This window comes from Salminus brasiliensis, chromosome 11, assembly GCF_030463535.1.
Source record: "Salminus brasiliensis chromosome 11, fSalBra1.hap2, whole genome shotgun sequence".
NCBI classification, from domain to species: domain Eukaryota; kingdom Metazoa; phylum Chordata; class Actinopteri; order Characiformes; family Bryconidae; genus Salminus; species Salminus brasiliensis.
In genome coordinates, this window is record NC_132888.1 from 9,300,206 (window position 1) to 9,313,580 (window position 13,375).

The 13,375-nt window shown below is 41.1% G+C and overlaps 1 protein-coding gene across 8 annotated transcripts in view; it reads left to right on the top strand.

Moving 5' to 3' along the window:
• The window catches only part of robo2 (roundabout, axon guidance receptor, homolog 2 (Drosophila)), a 573,599-nt gene extending 561,790 nt beyond the window's left edge, over window positions 1-11,809 (top strand). For all 8 annotated transcript variants that reach the window (XM_072691588.1, XM_072691590.1, XM_072691589.1 and 5 more), the window contains 4 exons: window positions 4,278-4,436; window positions 5,252-5,515; window positions 6,944-7,141; window positions 8,051-11,809. In XM_072691588.1, the coding sequence (XP_072547689.1) occupies window positions 4,278-4,436; window positions 5,252-5,515; window positions 6,944-7,141; window positions 8,051-8,052 (623 nt within the window). In that variant the 3' untranslated portion in view covers window positions 8,053-11,809. The remainder of the gene's footprint in view (window positions 1-4,277; window positions 4,437-5,251; window positions 5,516-6,943; window positions 7,142-8,050) is intronic.
• Window positions 11,810-13,375: the final 1,566 nt, after the last annotated feature.

The window sequence follows — 13,375 nt, forward strand, 5'->3', positions numbered from 1 at the left end:
GGAGTGGCGTTTGATGGTGAAGCGGGCGCCGTCTCAGTGCAGGTTTTCGGCTGTTTTCTGCTGAGCCTGTCCTTCTGATGTGGAGCAGTGCGGGGCCTGGGCTCAGGCTCTGGCAGCACGTCTGATTCATTGCATTCTGTGTTGCTTTGTTGAGAGATGGGCCCAAGGGACACAACTTCTTTTTTTTTTTAGTGAAACAAAGCTGTGTGCAGTTTCAGAGTGCAGACAGCATGATATTTAGCTACTATTGAGAGGGTGAAGAATTTCAGAAGGGTGTTTTTTTTTACTTTTGTAACAAAACACACTGTTGTTTTCTGTGCAGATGCACTTTTCTGAAGTATATCCTGTTTAACCTTTGGAAGCTACAGTTATTTTCAGTGATGAGAAAAGCATTTCCTATTCTTAACCAGCAGCTAGGACTCCCCCATCACTAGGCCTGTGTATTGGCAGAAACCTGCCGATGCAGTGTATTACAATAAAGGGGTCAGGATTCCAGATTTATTTATGATGTATTGCAAAACTGTAAACAAGGCAGTATATTTAGTCTGACAAATTTATGGAAAGTCTAATGGCTGAAGACAACACGTCTAGCCGTCAAAGTTTAAGCACAACATAGCCACTGTCTGTCATGCATATTTATATCTAAACTATTAATTAAAAATCAATACTGGGTTTATGAGAGTCGATACAGTATTGCAAAACATTATATCACCATATTAAAGTGCATATTACCAATGGTTAAGGGGGGGTGATGGTTACTAAGGTATCCCAAGTGATTGCTAAGATGTTGCTTAGAAACATGAAAAATAAAATCAGATAAACAAGATATAAATTAGCTAACAATAAATGTTAGTTATATAGTGCATATAGTTTTGCTAGGTGATTGCTATGGTATCTCAGGTGGTGGCTAAGTGGTTCTTGTGGTTAGGTCAAAACTACGGTGTGGCTGTGTCTTTTTTTCAGGTGCATGCTAAGGTGTTACTACGAAAAAGAGGAAGTAAAAGAGAATACTAAGAATGTAAATCAGCTAAAAATATGGTACATATGGTGCATATGGTGTCGCTAGATGGTTGCTAGGGTGTTGCTATGTCTTTTTTGCAGGTAGATGCTAAAGGTGTTGCCAAGAAAAAAAATAAGAAAAATAATTTTTATCAGCCAAAATACAGTCGTTCATATGCTTTTGCTAGGCGGTTGCTATGGTATCCCAGATGGTGGCTAAGTGTTTGCTGTGGTGTTGCTAGGTGGAAGCTGTGGTGATGCTGTTGTGTTTCAGGTGGATGCTACGATGTTGCTAAGAAACAGAGGAAGGGAAAAAGAATAGGAAGAAGAATACAAATTGTCCAACTGTAATGTTGCTCATATGGTGTTGCTAGGTCATTGCTGTGGTGAACCCAGGTGGTTGCTGTGGTGTTGCTAGGTGGTTGCTGTTGTATTGCAGGTGGTTTCTAGGGTGTTACTATGCAAATAGGAAGGATAAGACCTGTGTAGTTAGTATTAGTATTAGTATTAGTAGTCTATTACCTGCCACCCATAAAAGCTCATTTTTAGGCTCTAACACATTTTTATGCTCTATGACTCTTGAGACTCTATGACTCTGTTTCCAAGTGTTTTGTAACTATGGGAATATAATCATCACTGCACTAAATGTTAATCACAGGAACACTGAAAAAACACAACCATCCAGATTAGGCTGCAGATTGAACCTGTGGGCCATTAGCAGATCACAGCCTGCTTTAAGCTACATTCCTCCAGACATGCTTTTTGCTGTCAGTCACACAAAGACTTGCTTTGAATTCGGCCAGCAGCGGAAGAGAGGGAGACGAACTCTAAAGAGCTTTGATATGTGTCTTACCTCGGGCCACTTTCAGGTGTGGTTTTGTGTGTGTTCATCTCTGACAGGCCTGTCCAAATAAGTTGAATACAGTAGACTTGCACTCATTTGGCAGAAAATGAGAGTTTTGTTGAAGGGAGCAGGCTGGTACAGAAAACCATTGACCATGACAGCACCACAAAGCCTAGCAGCTCTACAGGAATCAATTAAGATATGATACCTGTGATTCAGGGATCACGTAAATCCACCAGAGTAAGCTGTAGCAGATTTCACATTTTTAATGCTCAAAATCTGGCTTTGATTTGAAATCTCAGTGAGGATAAATGGCTCATGGACTTGATAAGATCATGCACTGCTGGGCATTTCACACCAGTTTCTATCTCTTTGGTTTATGGATTGAGTTTGATGAGCACCTGTCACTTCTGAAAGAGGAAGAGATCGATATATATCAAAGTTATATATACTGTAAATATTATACAGTATTATGTTTTACAATACTGTCGCGATTCTCAAAACCACTGTATTGATTTTTAATTCATAGTTCTATGCAAATATTGGTGGCAGACAGTGGTTCATTTTGTTCTGTGTTTAAACCCCAACCACTAGATAGCAGTGTTGTGCCCTGTCTTCAGATCCCACTGTTCTGATTGAATGAATATAAAAATAGATTTTTGAAAGATGCCCTACATCGTCTTGCTTAAAGTATCGCTGTATATCACAAAATATTGAATCATAAAGCCCCGTATCGTGATACATATCGTATCACCAGGTTCTTGATAATATACTGCCCTATTGTTCTCTTTCTACATATTTTTTTTATTATAAGATATAATAAAATGTTGGCATTACATTTTTTATATAAAGGCCGATGATTTTATGAAATGTTACTTTTATTTATTTAAACTGAAATAAATAAAATAAATATATAAATAGTTTATTTGGAAATGAGGCAGAATATTGAGCTAGTATGAATGCAGAGATAAATCCCCAAAACTTTGTCCTAATTTCTTGTTTCTACACTGTCCGAATCAGCTGGATACAGTAGACTTGCACTCATCAAGTACAGCACAGGAGTACAGAAAACTATTGACCATGACAGCACCATAAAGCCTAGCAGCTCTACGGGAATCAATTAAGATATGATACCTGTGATTAAGGGATCCAACATTGCAGTGTAGCAGATTCCACATTTTATATAAAAATACTGAGCCAGTATAAAAGCTGAGACTTCATTTAATGAGAAACCAATAAATCCCCTAAACAACTCAGTAAATGTGAGGTATGTGAATGTAGAGAACCTTTATTTTAGAACCTTTAGACATTTAAAGAACTCCCATATTAAGTAATGAATTCTCTAGAACCATGAATCAAATCAAGTACCAAAATTGGGAAGCCTTATTTTTAAGCACATAGGCCATTGCTCCTGCCAGTTCAGAACATGTTGCAGTCCATGTTGCAGATCACCCCTATCACCCCGGTCATGACATTTTCTCTGACCTGTCAATGCTAGATTGAACTGATTTAGTGTAGTAAACTCTGTCCATGCACTGGCTGCTCATAGGCTCCATGGTGAATGGTTGGGGTTCTGCGTCGGACGAGGACGACAGGCCCTTTTCCAGCCACAGGTCCAGTGCGGGTAGCTCCTCAGATGGCTCGCTCTTCACCCACTGCAGCTTTGCCCGGGCACTGGCGGCAGCTGCAGACAAGGCCGGCTACCGGCTGGACGGCACGAGCCTCAGCAAGAGAGGTTTGTGTGTGTGGTGGAGGGACATGGAGGACCTTAACAATTAGGGCCTCTAAAGACCGTACAGGAAAGGCAGCACTGTCCTCTTCCCTCTCTGGCTGTTTCTCGGCTTCATGACTTTGTTCCAATGCTCTTGGTATTTCTTGATGTTTCTGGAAACAAGTGGGTTGGTGACTCTAACATGGTACTAACACTTTTGGCTGTCTTGTTTATTGGGCTTTACACTCTCTTTCACTCTGTGAGCATTTCTGATTAAAGATGTTGATATAGTAAAAGGAAATTCTCAAATTGCTGATGACCTTTGGGCTAAGAATTGCGCAAATGTGTAATATTAACATGGAATTAATATGTGGTTTGAACGTTTGATCGCCCTGTTTTATTTCTTCAAGCCTTTTGACTTGCTTTGACTGACTCTTTAGGACGGCTGGCCTGATGATGATAATTATTTCTTAAGACTTCTTTAGAGAAGTCCACAGATTTCACCTTCTGAGAGCTTCTCAATGTCACTTTCAATACTGTTGATATACTTAGAAGAAGGCTGTTGGTTGACTGGTTGGTTCTAATTTCATCTTGCTGCTGCTTGGCATCTCTCTTTTTCTTGCCTTCTGAATGCCTTGCACTAAGCTACAGTACGAGCATGGCTCCCGGTAAGCTTACTTGAACTGTGAAAGCTGATTTGTAACTGGTGTTCTCTCCCTGTAGATAAAGCCCTGGGCCAGAGACCTCGTCCAGCCAGTCCATTCTCCACAGATGGCAGCACTATGGGCACACACAGTCTGGGGCACCAGCGGGCAGCACGGCCCACCCGCAAACACAGAGGCCCGGGCACAGCCCCGCATCGCAGGGACGCCAGTGCTGATGGTGAGACCTAGAACTAATAATGGAGTATCTGAACATGCATTTAATGATAATGGGAGATCATCGTAAATCTCGGGACCTTAATTATCAAATTGGTGGAGAATTTACTAGTATTTAGGTGAATACTACAAAGATGCAGAATTTTTTACCTGGTATCAAGTGCATTCTGTAACCTGTTGAATAACCAAACCTAATAATAGATTGTGTAGATGTGGACATCCAGGCCATGTCATTTAAGTACTTGGCTGGCTATCTGTGGTAAACTGGGTATATTACAGAGATCTTGTACAAACTTTCCAGTGAAATCCCAGCTGGTTGCAGTACAGACCTTCCTCTAATAAAGCAAATCCAGTCTGTATATCCAGAGTCCTTTAGTCAAAGTAATCTGTCATTACGAGGCACCAAACATACCATGACTGACTGACTGACTTGGGATATAAGGAAAAGTGTGTACATTTGATTTATGCAGTTAGAATAAGTGCTGCAGCACCGTCAGATTAAAACTAAGTGCAACTCAAGGTTACAGCAGCTCCTGTCTTCATTTTCATGCCAAGGGCACACTGTCTTTTAACTGTCAAAACGCAATTGTGCTCATTTTTCTTCACATATCAGAAATGTGGAGTGCTGTAATGACTTGCAGTACAATTACGAAATTACCATTTTGAAAAGCCTGACGCTTTTAGAGCCTACTGGCTGTCTGTCAGGCACAAACAGCAGATGCTGCTTTGGCTTCAATTATTCACACTTTTAATGTGTAAAACAACAAACAAAAAAAGTGGCCATGCTGATATTCTGCTGTGTGTGTGTGTGTGTGTCAGACCTACCTCCACCCCCAGAACCTCCACCCTGTCAGGCCCCACGTGTCCAGGGGCAGAGGGGCATGGGAAATGTTGGCAGCCCTGCCGAGCGCAAGGCCTCGTCTTTGGAGAGGCAGCCCATGGCTGGCCTGGAGGAGGTGAAGAGTTCTCTAGACAGGCAAGCCCGCACCTCTCTGGAGCGTCACCGGCAGGCCCAGGAGAGACTGGGCTCCATGGAGAGGGCAGAGGAGGCCAGAAGAGCGCAGAAGAACGGCCCAGTTTCAGGTATGGTTCGCCTATAAACCTGCCGGACTGATAGCTGAGTTAGTTAACATACTATATATAGAGAGCTGATGCAGTCGTATTCACAGCACATTCTATAATACCAGATAAACAACATTTGGGTCATGTTTGGGTCTACAATTTGCTTCAGAGCTGTGTGGCTAATGTAGCTGACAAGTAAACCTGGCAATTAACAGTAGGCCTAAATCATCACACACTGGTCTCACACTGTGTTTAATTGTTGAGTAATCTCAAATAGACATACTGTTGTCTATAAAATTGACAGAAGTACAGGTCAAATCTATACTTTTAAGGACATACCTTTGTCCATTTTTCTACAGCATATTATACAGTGTCAGAAATCTCATTAACCTGACTACATTACTCAGGATGCTTGTAGAACATATAAGATTTAAAGCTAGGAAAGTGAGCTTGCAGTCTAAGGGCAATCACTAGGAGCTGAGCAGCTGCAGATGTAAACCCTGGTGTTCAATTAGACAGCCTGCTTGGACCCTGCAGTGAACAGATTGGTTTGTCTACCACTCTTTCTTAGTGAACGCTTCCATGGCCGGTACTGGCCTCCGTCAGCCACGGGCATACTGGAGACAAAGCTAGAAGCACAGATGTGCTTTAATCACCCTGGTTTTTCATTTCACTTACACACATATACACATGCTGTGAATCAGTCTCAGTGCATCTGCCTGGGAGATCATTAAGAATCGCCATAAAGGCAAGAGCTTTAAGGTCAGACCAAGTAGCTCTTTCAGTGTGGACCTCAGCCGCTTCCTAGGCTTCTTATGGGGCCTGTGATTGGTGTTGCTAATTGGCCTGGTGGTTCTAACAAACAGCTTAGGCTAGAAGTAAGGACTAGAAGAAAAATCTTAAGGAAACTTAATTAAAAACAAAATACATACAAAATAAATAAATACATATTATATAAATTATACAATACATTATTAAATACATTATATGTTTATACTGTATATGTGTGTCTAATCCCTAAAGAGCAGTGTTGCCAATTGCATAGGAATGTTAGGCGTGGGCTGGAGGGGTATATAGCATTGAGCTATGGAGCGATGGAACTGTGTTCTCTTGAATGATGGTTGGTGCTCCATCCAATACTTTTGGGATTTGCTAAGGAGTTGGGAATTAGGTGGGATGGAGATCATACAACATCCTGACCTCATTAATGCTCTTGTCGCTGGAAGCAATCAAATCCTCACAGAAATGCTCCAAAAAGTCGTAGAAAGCCGTAGAGACAGTTACTCCAACTAAAGCAGGATAAACTCCTTTTTAATCCTCTTAGTTTTATAAGAAACAATAAATGAGCAGGTGTCCCAATACTTTTGTCTTATATATAATAGTGTATTTATAATCTGCCCCGAGTCTTCTCACTAAATTATTTGTGTTTTTATTTCTGTATGTTTGTAGAAGAGGCTATGCCACCCTATAGCAAACCATCCTTTCCATCCCCTGGAGGCCACAGTTCGTCTGGGACCACGTCCTCCAAAGGCTCGACAGGCCCCCGGAAAGGAGAGGGGTCACGAGGTCAGCACCAGCGTGCCAACACTGAGCACGACTCCAGCTACCTAGGGATGAATGGCCAGGGACAATACTCTGGAGAGTTATGTACGTCTGCACTCTCATTTACTCTCCACATGCAGTTTAGAGAAGTCCATTCTTTTCAAATGAATCGGAAGAGAGAAACCAGTCAATAATGGATCTCCTTAATCAGAAACCCAATAAGGCAGAATTTGTATTTTAATGATATATTGATTGGATCAATGTAAACATCCTTGTGATAGAAAAAAAGCAATTTATCAGGTTCTAATCAGCTTTTATACACTAGCACTCAAAAGTCTGGAATTAGATAAAATTGACTTTAGTAAATGTGTCTATTTTATTAAAGTTGTTTTATACATAACTAGAATGTGTTCAGTGATAAATAATATTCTATCATTATTTAATTATTGATAATGTTTTTTCAAGTCATTTCATCACTTTTCAAATGAACTGGTTCTAGCTATTAGTTAAAAAAACTTAATTCTTGATATTTTACAGCTTTTTTTAGTCATTTTAGAATCGTCTCCAGCTCTATTCATTATTTAGAACACAGTTTTAAAATATCATATTCATTATAAGAATATACCATTTATATTCAATTTTATACATTTGTCTACAAGAAAGATGGTTTTATTTTACTTGTGGCAAAATAGTGTCATTTTTGTGCATTTTATTGAGCTATTTCTTAAAATGAAAGTAAGATTTGACACCCTGTTAAAAACAGAATAGGACACTATACAAATCCAAAAAACAAGTGGCACAGCTGTCTAAATGCTGGTCCTATCATTAAGTGATCAATGGTTCGATCCCTGGTGATACCCCGACCTTCTGTAAAAGTCTCAGCTACTAGCTGGGAGTTGGAAATGACTAAAAATCCCTGCTTAATTGGTTAATTGGGTAAATTAATCTGCCACTGTCCATCGTCTTCAAACGTAGTTGCTGTCTTATGACTCATGACTCATGTGTTTCCTGCAGAGTGAGCGGAGTGACCTGGGTGTGAGCTGAACATTGCCTTTTCCTGCCCTGGAGACGCTTCTCCTGCTCGGTGCAATGGACTCGTAACAGTGAACAGCTCTGGTGAAGGTGGAGACGAGAGCGGCGAACTGTAAATGTGATGTAAAGACGGACATGCGACCCACAGTGTTGATTTGATGTTTTCTGTCCTTTCGAGAACAAACTTAAACACCTTCCTCTTTGAAAACGAAAACCATTCATTCTGAGAAGACGTGTTGGAGAAAAAAAGAAGAAGAAGAAGAAGAAGAAGAAGAAAAAAAAAGAGACCGGAAGCATCATCCGAGTCACCCGGCATTTGTGAACTGGGAAAGGGAATTGTATTTCCTGTAAATATATTCTCAACATTGAAATTGTTCATTGCATTGCTATGCAAACTGGTTCTGTACGCTCCACGCCCCCCCTACCCCCCACCCACCACCTTTATGCGCTATTGGTCATTTGTATAATATGTGAATTGATAGGCTGTGGTGCCATACGACAGATTCTGTTATCATCCATCATTTGTTAATACTTCTCATGGGTTTAATTGTTGTTATTATTATGATTCTGATGATTATTATGATTAATTGTTTTCTTTTGCACTGCGATTTTGGTGAAAAGCACAAAAAAAAAACATAGCTCCCGCTGACATGAAGCACCGGGGGAGAGGAGATGTGAAGAGGAGTTGCTGTACTGTAACTAGAGAAAAGAGAAAATTATATAGCCATGTACAGAGATATATTAAAATAAGCCTGCGTCCATGCAGGCGCTAGGATTTGTGATGCTGAAAGGCAGAGTTGCACGAGCGTTCTTGGCAGCAGTGGGGTTCTCCTGAGGCTATGACAGAGGGCGGTTGGTACCCTCTCGATGTTGGAAACGTGCTGGAGAGAGATGAGAGAGCTGTTGACGCTTGGTCAGATGATTGCCGGACAAGTGCAGTGGTGTCGGACCCCATTGCAATAATCGTCAACCCAAAAGTGGCCATGTTTTTAAAGTCCCCAGCTGTTCGCGTTCACCCCCGAGCCCCTATTCAAACAGGTTGTCTTACTTAGCCCACTCAGACGTGGGCCAGCAGACAGTACTTTGTTTAGGGCCATTACGCCTGGCCTGCTGCTGTGTGCTTTGTTGTGTCTACTTGTTTGTGCGTGTCAGCCTTGCTCCTCTTTGAACATCACTCAGTATCTCACCCAATCTCTGTCCATCAGAGAGCAGGCAAGTGTCAGGTGGACAATGGGAGTGATGAGCTTTATGAATACGGTTTCTCTCTGGCTGTAGCCCCAACAGTCTTGTATTTATGAACTCCTTTCTGTTTTTGTTTTTCCCACTGAAAGGTGGATCTTAAAGCACTCAAAACGCAAGCAATTTAAAAGCCATATGAACAAGAGTACACTTAGTCTTCGTGTGTGGTTCCAGCTCAGTACATCCGTCGGTCTTATAAACACTGGGGATTCACACACGAAGACGAATCTTGAGTTTTGGTGCTTTTGCAAGACCACTGTGTGATTTAAGTTTTCTTCAAAAGCCTGCCTGTCTCAAAATTGACTGTGTTAACTTTGGTCAACTTAGCATGGGAGCCTAAATCTATTAACCATCCCTCCTCTTACACATTAATGAGCAATCTGAGCCAGCTTGTGGATCCACAAATGAAAAGTTCAGCAGCTCTCAGTGACGTGGAAGGGTGATTACTTGCGATTCCGCCCCCACATTAGATACAGTAGGCAACTATTGCTGGATCACTCTCTGTGGAATCAGTTTTTGCTCCCAGAGGAGTTCAGATTCCTCTCAGATATTTATTCTTAATTTTTTTTATTTTCAAAGCACTTAATTAACTTTGATTTACTCGATACATGACTTCATCCTGGGTTCCTACCTTTCCAGATACGTCTTTATCTATGCAGAGAACCGTGTCACTCAAATGTGTCCACACGCAGTTACCGCATCGTCATTCGGATTAGCGACGAAGGCCTGAGGAGACGTAAATTCTACCTATGGCGCGTGAGCATTTTAGCGATTCTGCCATGATGACATCACAATGCACTATTAGCATAATAGTGTCATTAGACGTCTGATGTGTTTATTAGTATGATGTCATCTGTAATGGTTTAATGGTGTGCGATAGGTGTTAGCAGGTCCACTGTAGTGGGTGAGCTCACTGTTGGAGTGAAGGAGCGCATCTCTGCAATAGAGTCTCTACACAGTCACCGCCTGCCGCTCAACCCAGGGCAGGACCCTTACATCTACCAGTTACATTCGACAGGTTATCGACCACAGCATTTGATGTCACTTTCTTTTGTTTTATGTTGTTTTCTTGGGATTATTTTATATAAAAGTGTACAAATGTTGCTCAAAAGATATTTTTTACTGGTGAGCCTTCAGGAGAATAATCTAGTACAATGACTGTTCATCCCCCCCACCCCCACCCACCCCACCTCCTTTTTTTAATTTATTCTCTTTTAATGTATGAATGACATTGCTGAAGAAGGCTTAGAGCTTACAGCTTTCTCAGACTGACTGTTGTCCACACGTGTCCATGTTTCTCTCAGAAGAAGCCCCATCTCTTTGAGTTTCAGTGTCCAGTCAGTTGTTCAGTAAATGAGGTGCGGAGAGTATCTCAGGTTATTTTGCATATATTTTGGTGGTGTCACGTGAGTATGTGTGTGTGTGTATATACGTGTATATATTCATACGTATCCTCACAACCAAGAGTTCATTCCAACTTGGCTGACGAAGCTTCTTCCCCCGTGTGTCCGACGGGTCTCGATTCTTTTTTTTGCCCCTGTTGACGGTGGAGTCCCATGCCTTGTATCTCATCAGAAGACGTGCCGGTACACTTTATGTCCATATGTCCATACGACGAAGATGTCAGTTACAGAACATACCAAAATTAATATTGATATTTCTAATGTCTAATGCATTTAGTGTCTTTTTTAATGCTAATGGTTTTTCCTTTGGAAATCACAGTGTTGTTGTTTTTTGTATTTATTAAGATAATAAAGGTATATTGTGAAAAATGCTTAAAAAAAATTGTGGAATATGAAATGTTTCTCCTTCGGCCTTTTCTTTTCCGCCCCCCTCCATCCTGTATTTCTTCCATTGTCAGCCGTGGAAAGCTATTCGAGAGCCTTTGTTCCGAAGCTTCCGTTCAGACTGGATGATTCAGCAAAACCTGAAACGCTCAGATCCTTTTTTTTCTCTTTTCTTTTTTTGTGACGTTATTGTATGTGCACCATGCTGCTTCCTCGACGATCCCGAGAAAAGTACATCCGAAAATATGAACTTGATGGAAATGTGACCGTTTATAAAAAGCTTTTTCTTTTTTTCTTCTTGTTTCTTTGCTTCTTTAATTTTGGAAGGATCAGCCATGCTCTCTCGACCTATCTCTCTCTCTCTCTCTCTCTCTCTCTCTCTCTTTCCCGTCTCAATATTGACAGATCTTTGTAGCTTCAATGTGTGTTGCCTTTTTTGCTAAAAAAACAAACAAACCAACAAAAAAAAAAGACAAATGAAGATTCAAAAGAGTGAAATATGTTGGGTGAAGTCTCTCTGTACAGAAGCCCCACCCTTTTTACATCCCGTTTTCTTCCTGTAAGCAAAACGTCTATATTCACTTGCATGTCCTTGTCCAAGAACAAAGGGATAAAAAAAAAATTGGAGAGAGAACAAACTTTTCCTATTCTCATTTCCATGTCCTGAAAAAAGCAAATCCTTTTCTTTTCTTTCCTTGTACCTGGATCACAAATAAAATATTTTTGAAAAACGGACCGTATGCCTTTGAATGTGAATGTGGAACTTAGGTCGTTTTCACATATGAACCCTGGACGTTATCCGGAGCTGCCAGGGATTTTCCGTGTCAGAGGTGCAGTGGTTTAGGCGAGAGCTGGCTCCCATATTACACTGTTAAGAGTATAAGATCCTGGAGGAACTTTTAAAGGTTCTTCAAACAGTTTGAAACTGTGGAGCTGTGTCTCTGAAATAAAGGTTTTTAGAAGAGAAAGGTTCATTGTGCACTTCAAGAGGTTCCTCCACCGTTTCAAACTGAAGAACCTCTAAAAGTTCCTTAAGGATCTTATACTTTTCACAGTGTAGCGCGCGCAGGAGGCTTAGCATGACGCAACACGTTCAGAGCGGAATTAGCTTAGCATAGGTATCATAGGATCTTGAGCTGAGGCCTAAACTGTGCCTATTTGCTATTCCCTTCTGGTGACAATCCAGATCACTGTTATAGGGACAGTTATTTTATTACACGGAAGACAGGGCTGTTTACCAGGGGGCTGGCAGGAAAAATCCGGGCCTTAGACACACATTTGCACGTGTGAATACATTAAAAAGTATCGTATCTGTATGGTGTGTGTTTTGGTACCTCGGCTCTTCTAGAGCTAATCCGTATTCCGCTCCACTCTGCAGGCTAACATCAAACAGAAAGCTAAATGCCTGGAATAATTCACACAGAATCCATCGGCTTTGAAGGAGTCGCAGGAGAAACTTGGAACAAGACGTGCCTCAGATTCTCGATTTGACCCTGTCTTTCATCCAGCTTTATGATGGATTATCTTCCCTTCATCATCATGTGCTTTCACAGTCTTATCATTTAAGGGAATTAAACCCAATGACAGTTACAGAAATAAAAGCAGCAATCTCAGATCATATGTAAAAAGACAGGCAGGTAGATGTAAAGGGAAGCAGGCAGATACGATAGTTAAATAAGGTTATCTAAGGGGAACATGGTGCTGTTCTGAGTCAGTGTTTAGGTAGTCTGCACTATACCTCACATTGCAGAATTGCACCAGTTAGCTGTAACATGCCTGTGGAAAAAAAGGGCACTGGGGAGGGGTGTAGCTTTAACGTTAATATTGATAACATTGCAGTTCGGTGGCTGCATTGTTTTATTACTCAGAAATAGACAATAGAAATCTGTAGGTTTCAAACTGTGTGTGTGTGGCCATTCACACATCAGTGTCAGCAATGGGTGCAACTTAAAGTAGCTGAATGCATTCATTAGATGGGGTGTCCATAAACATTTGGACATATGGCATAGTAATTCTGAACACCATGGTTACATCAGGTTACGGCTGCTGCAGGGTACTCTGCAAGGCAAGCACCAGGACGGCATGTTCACATGCACACATTCTGTACGGTACACACTGGTGATAATTCCATGTATTATTTTTTTGGTGTTACTGGAAATGTAATATGCAGCGGTGGTAATACCTGTCGTGGTAGTATTATTTTAGTGTGTTTTAGTGCAATTTAATACAGTTATACCAAATACTAGTACATATGTGGTTGGAGATATCATAAGTAAACGTC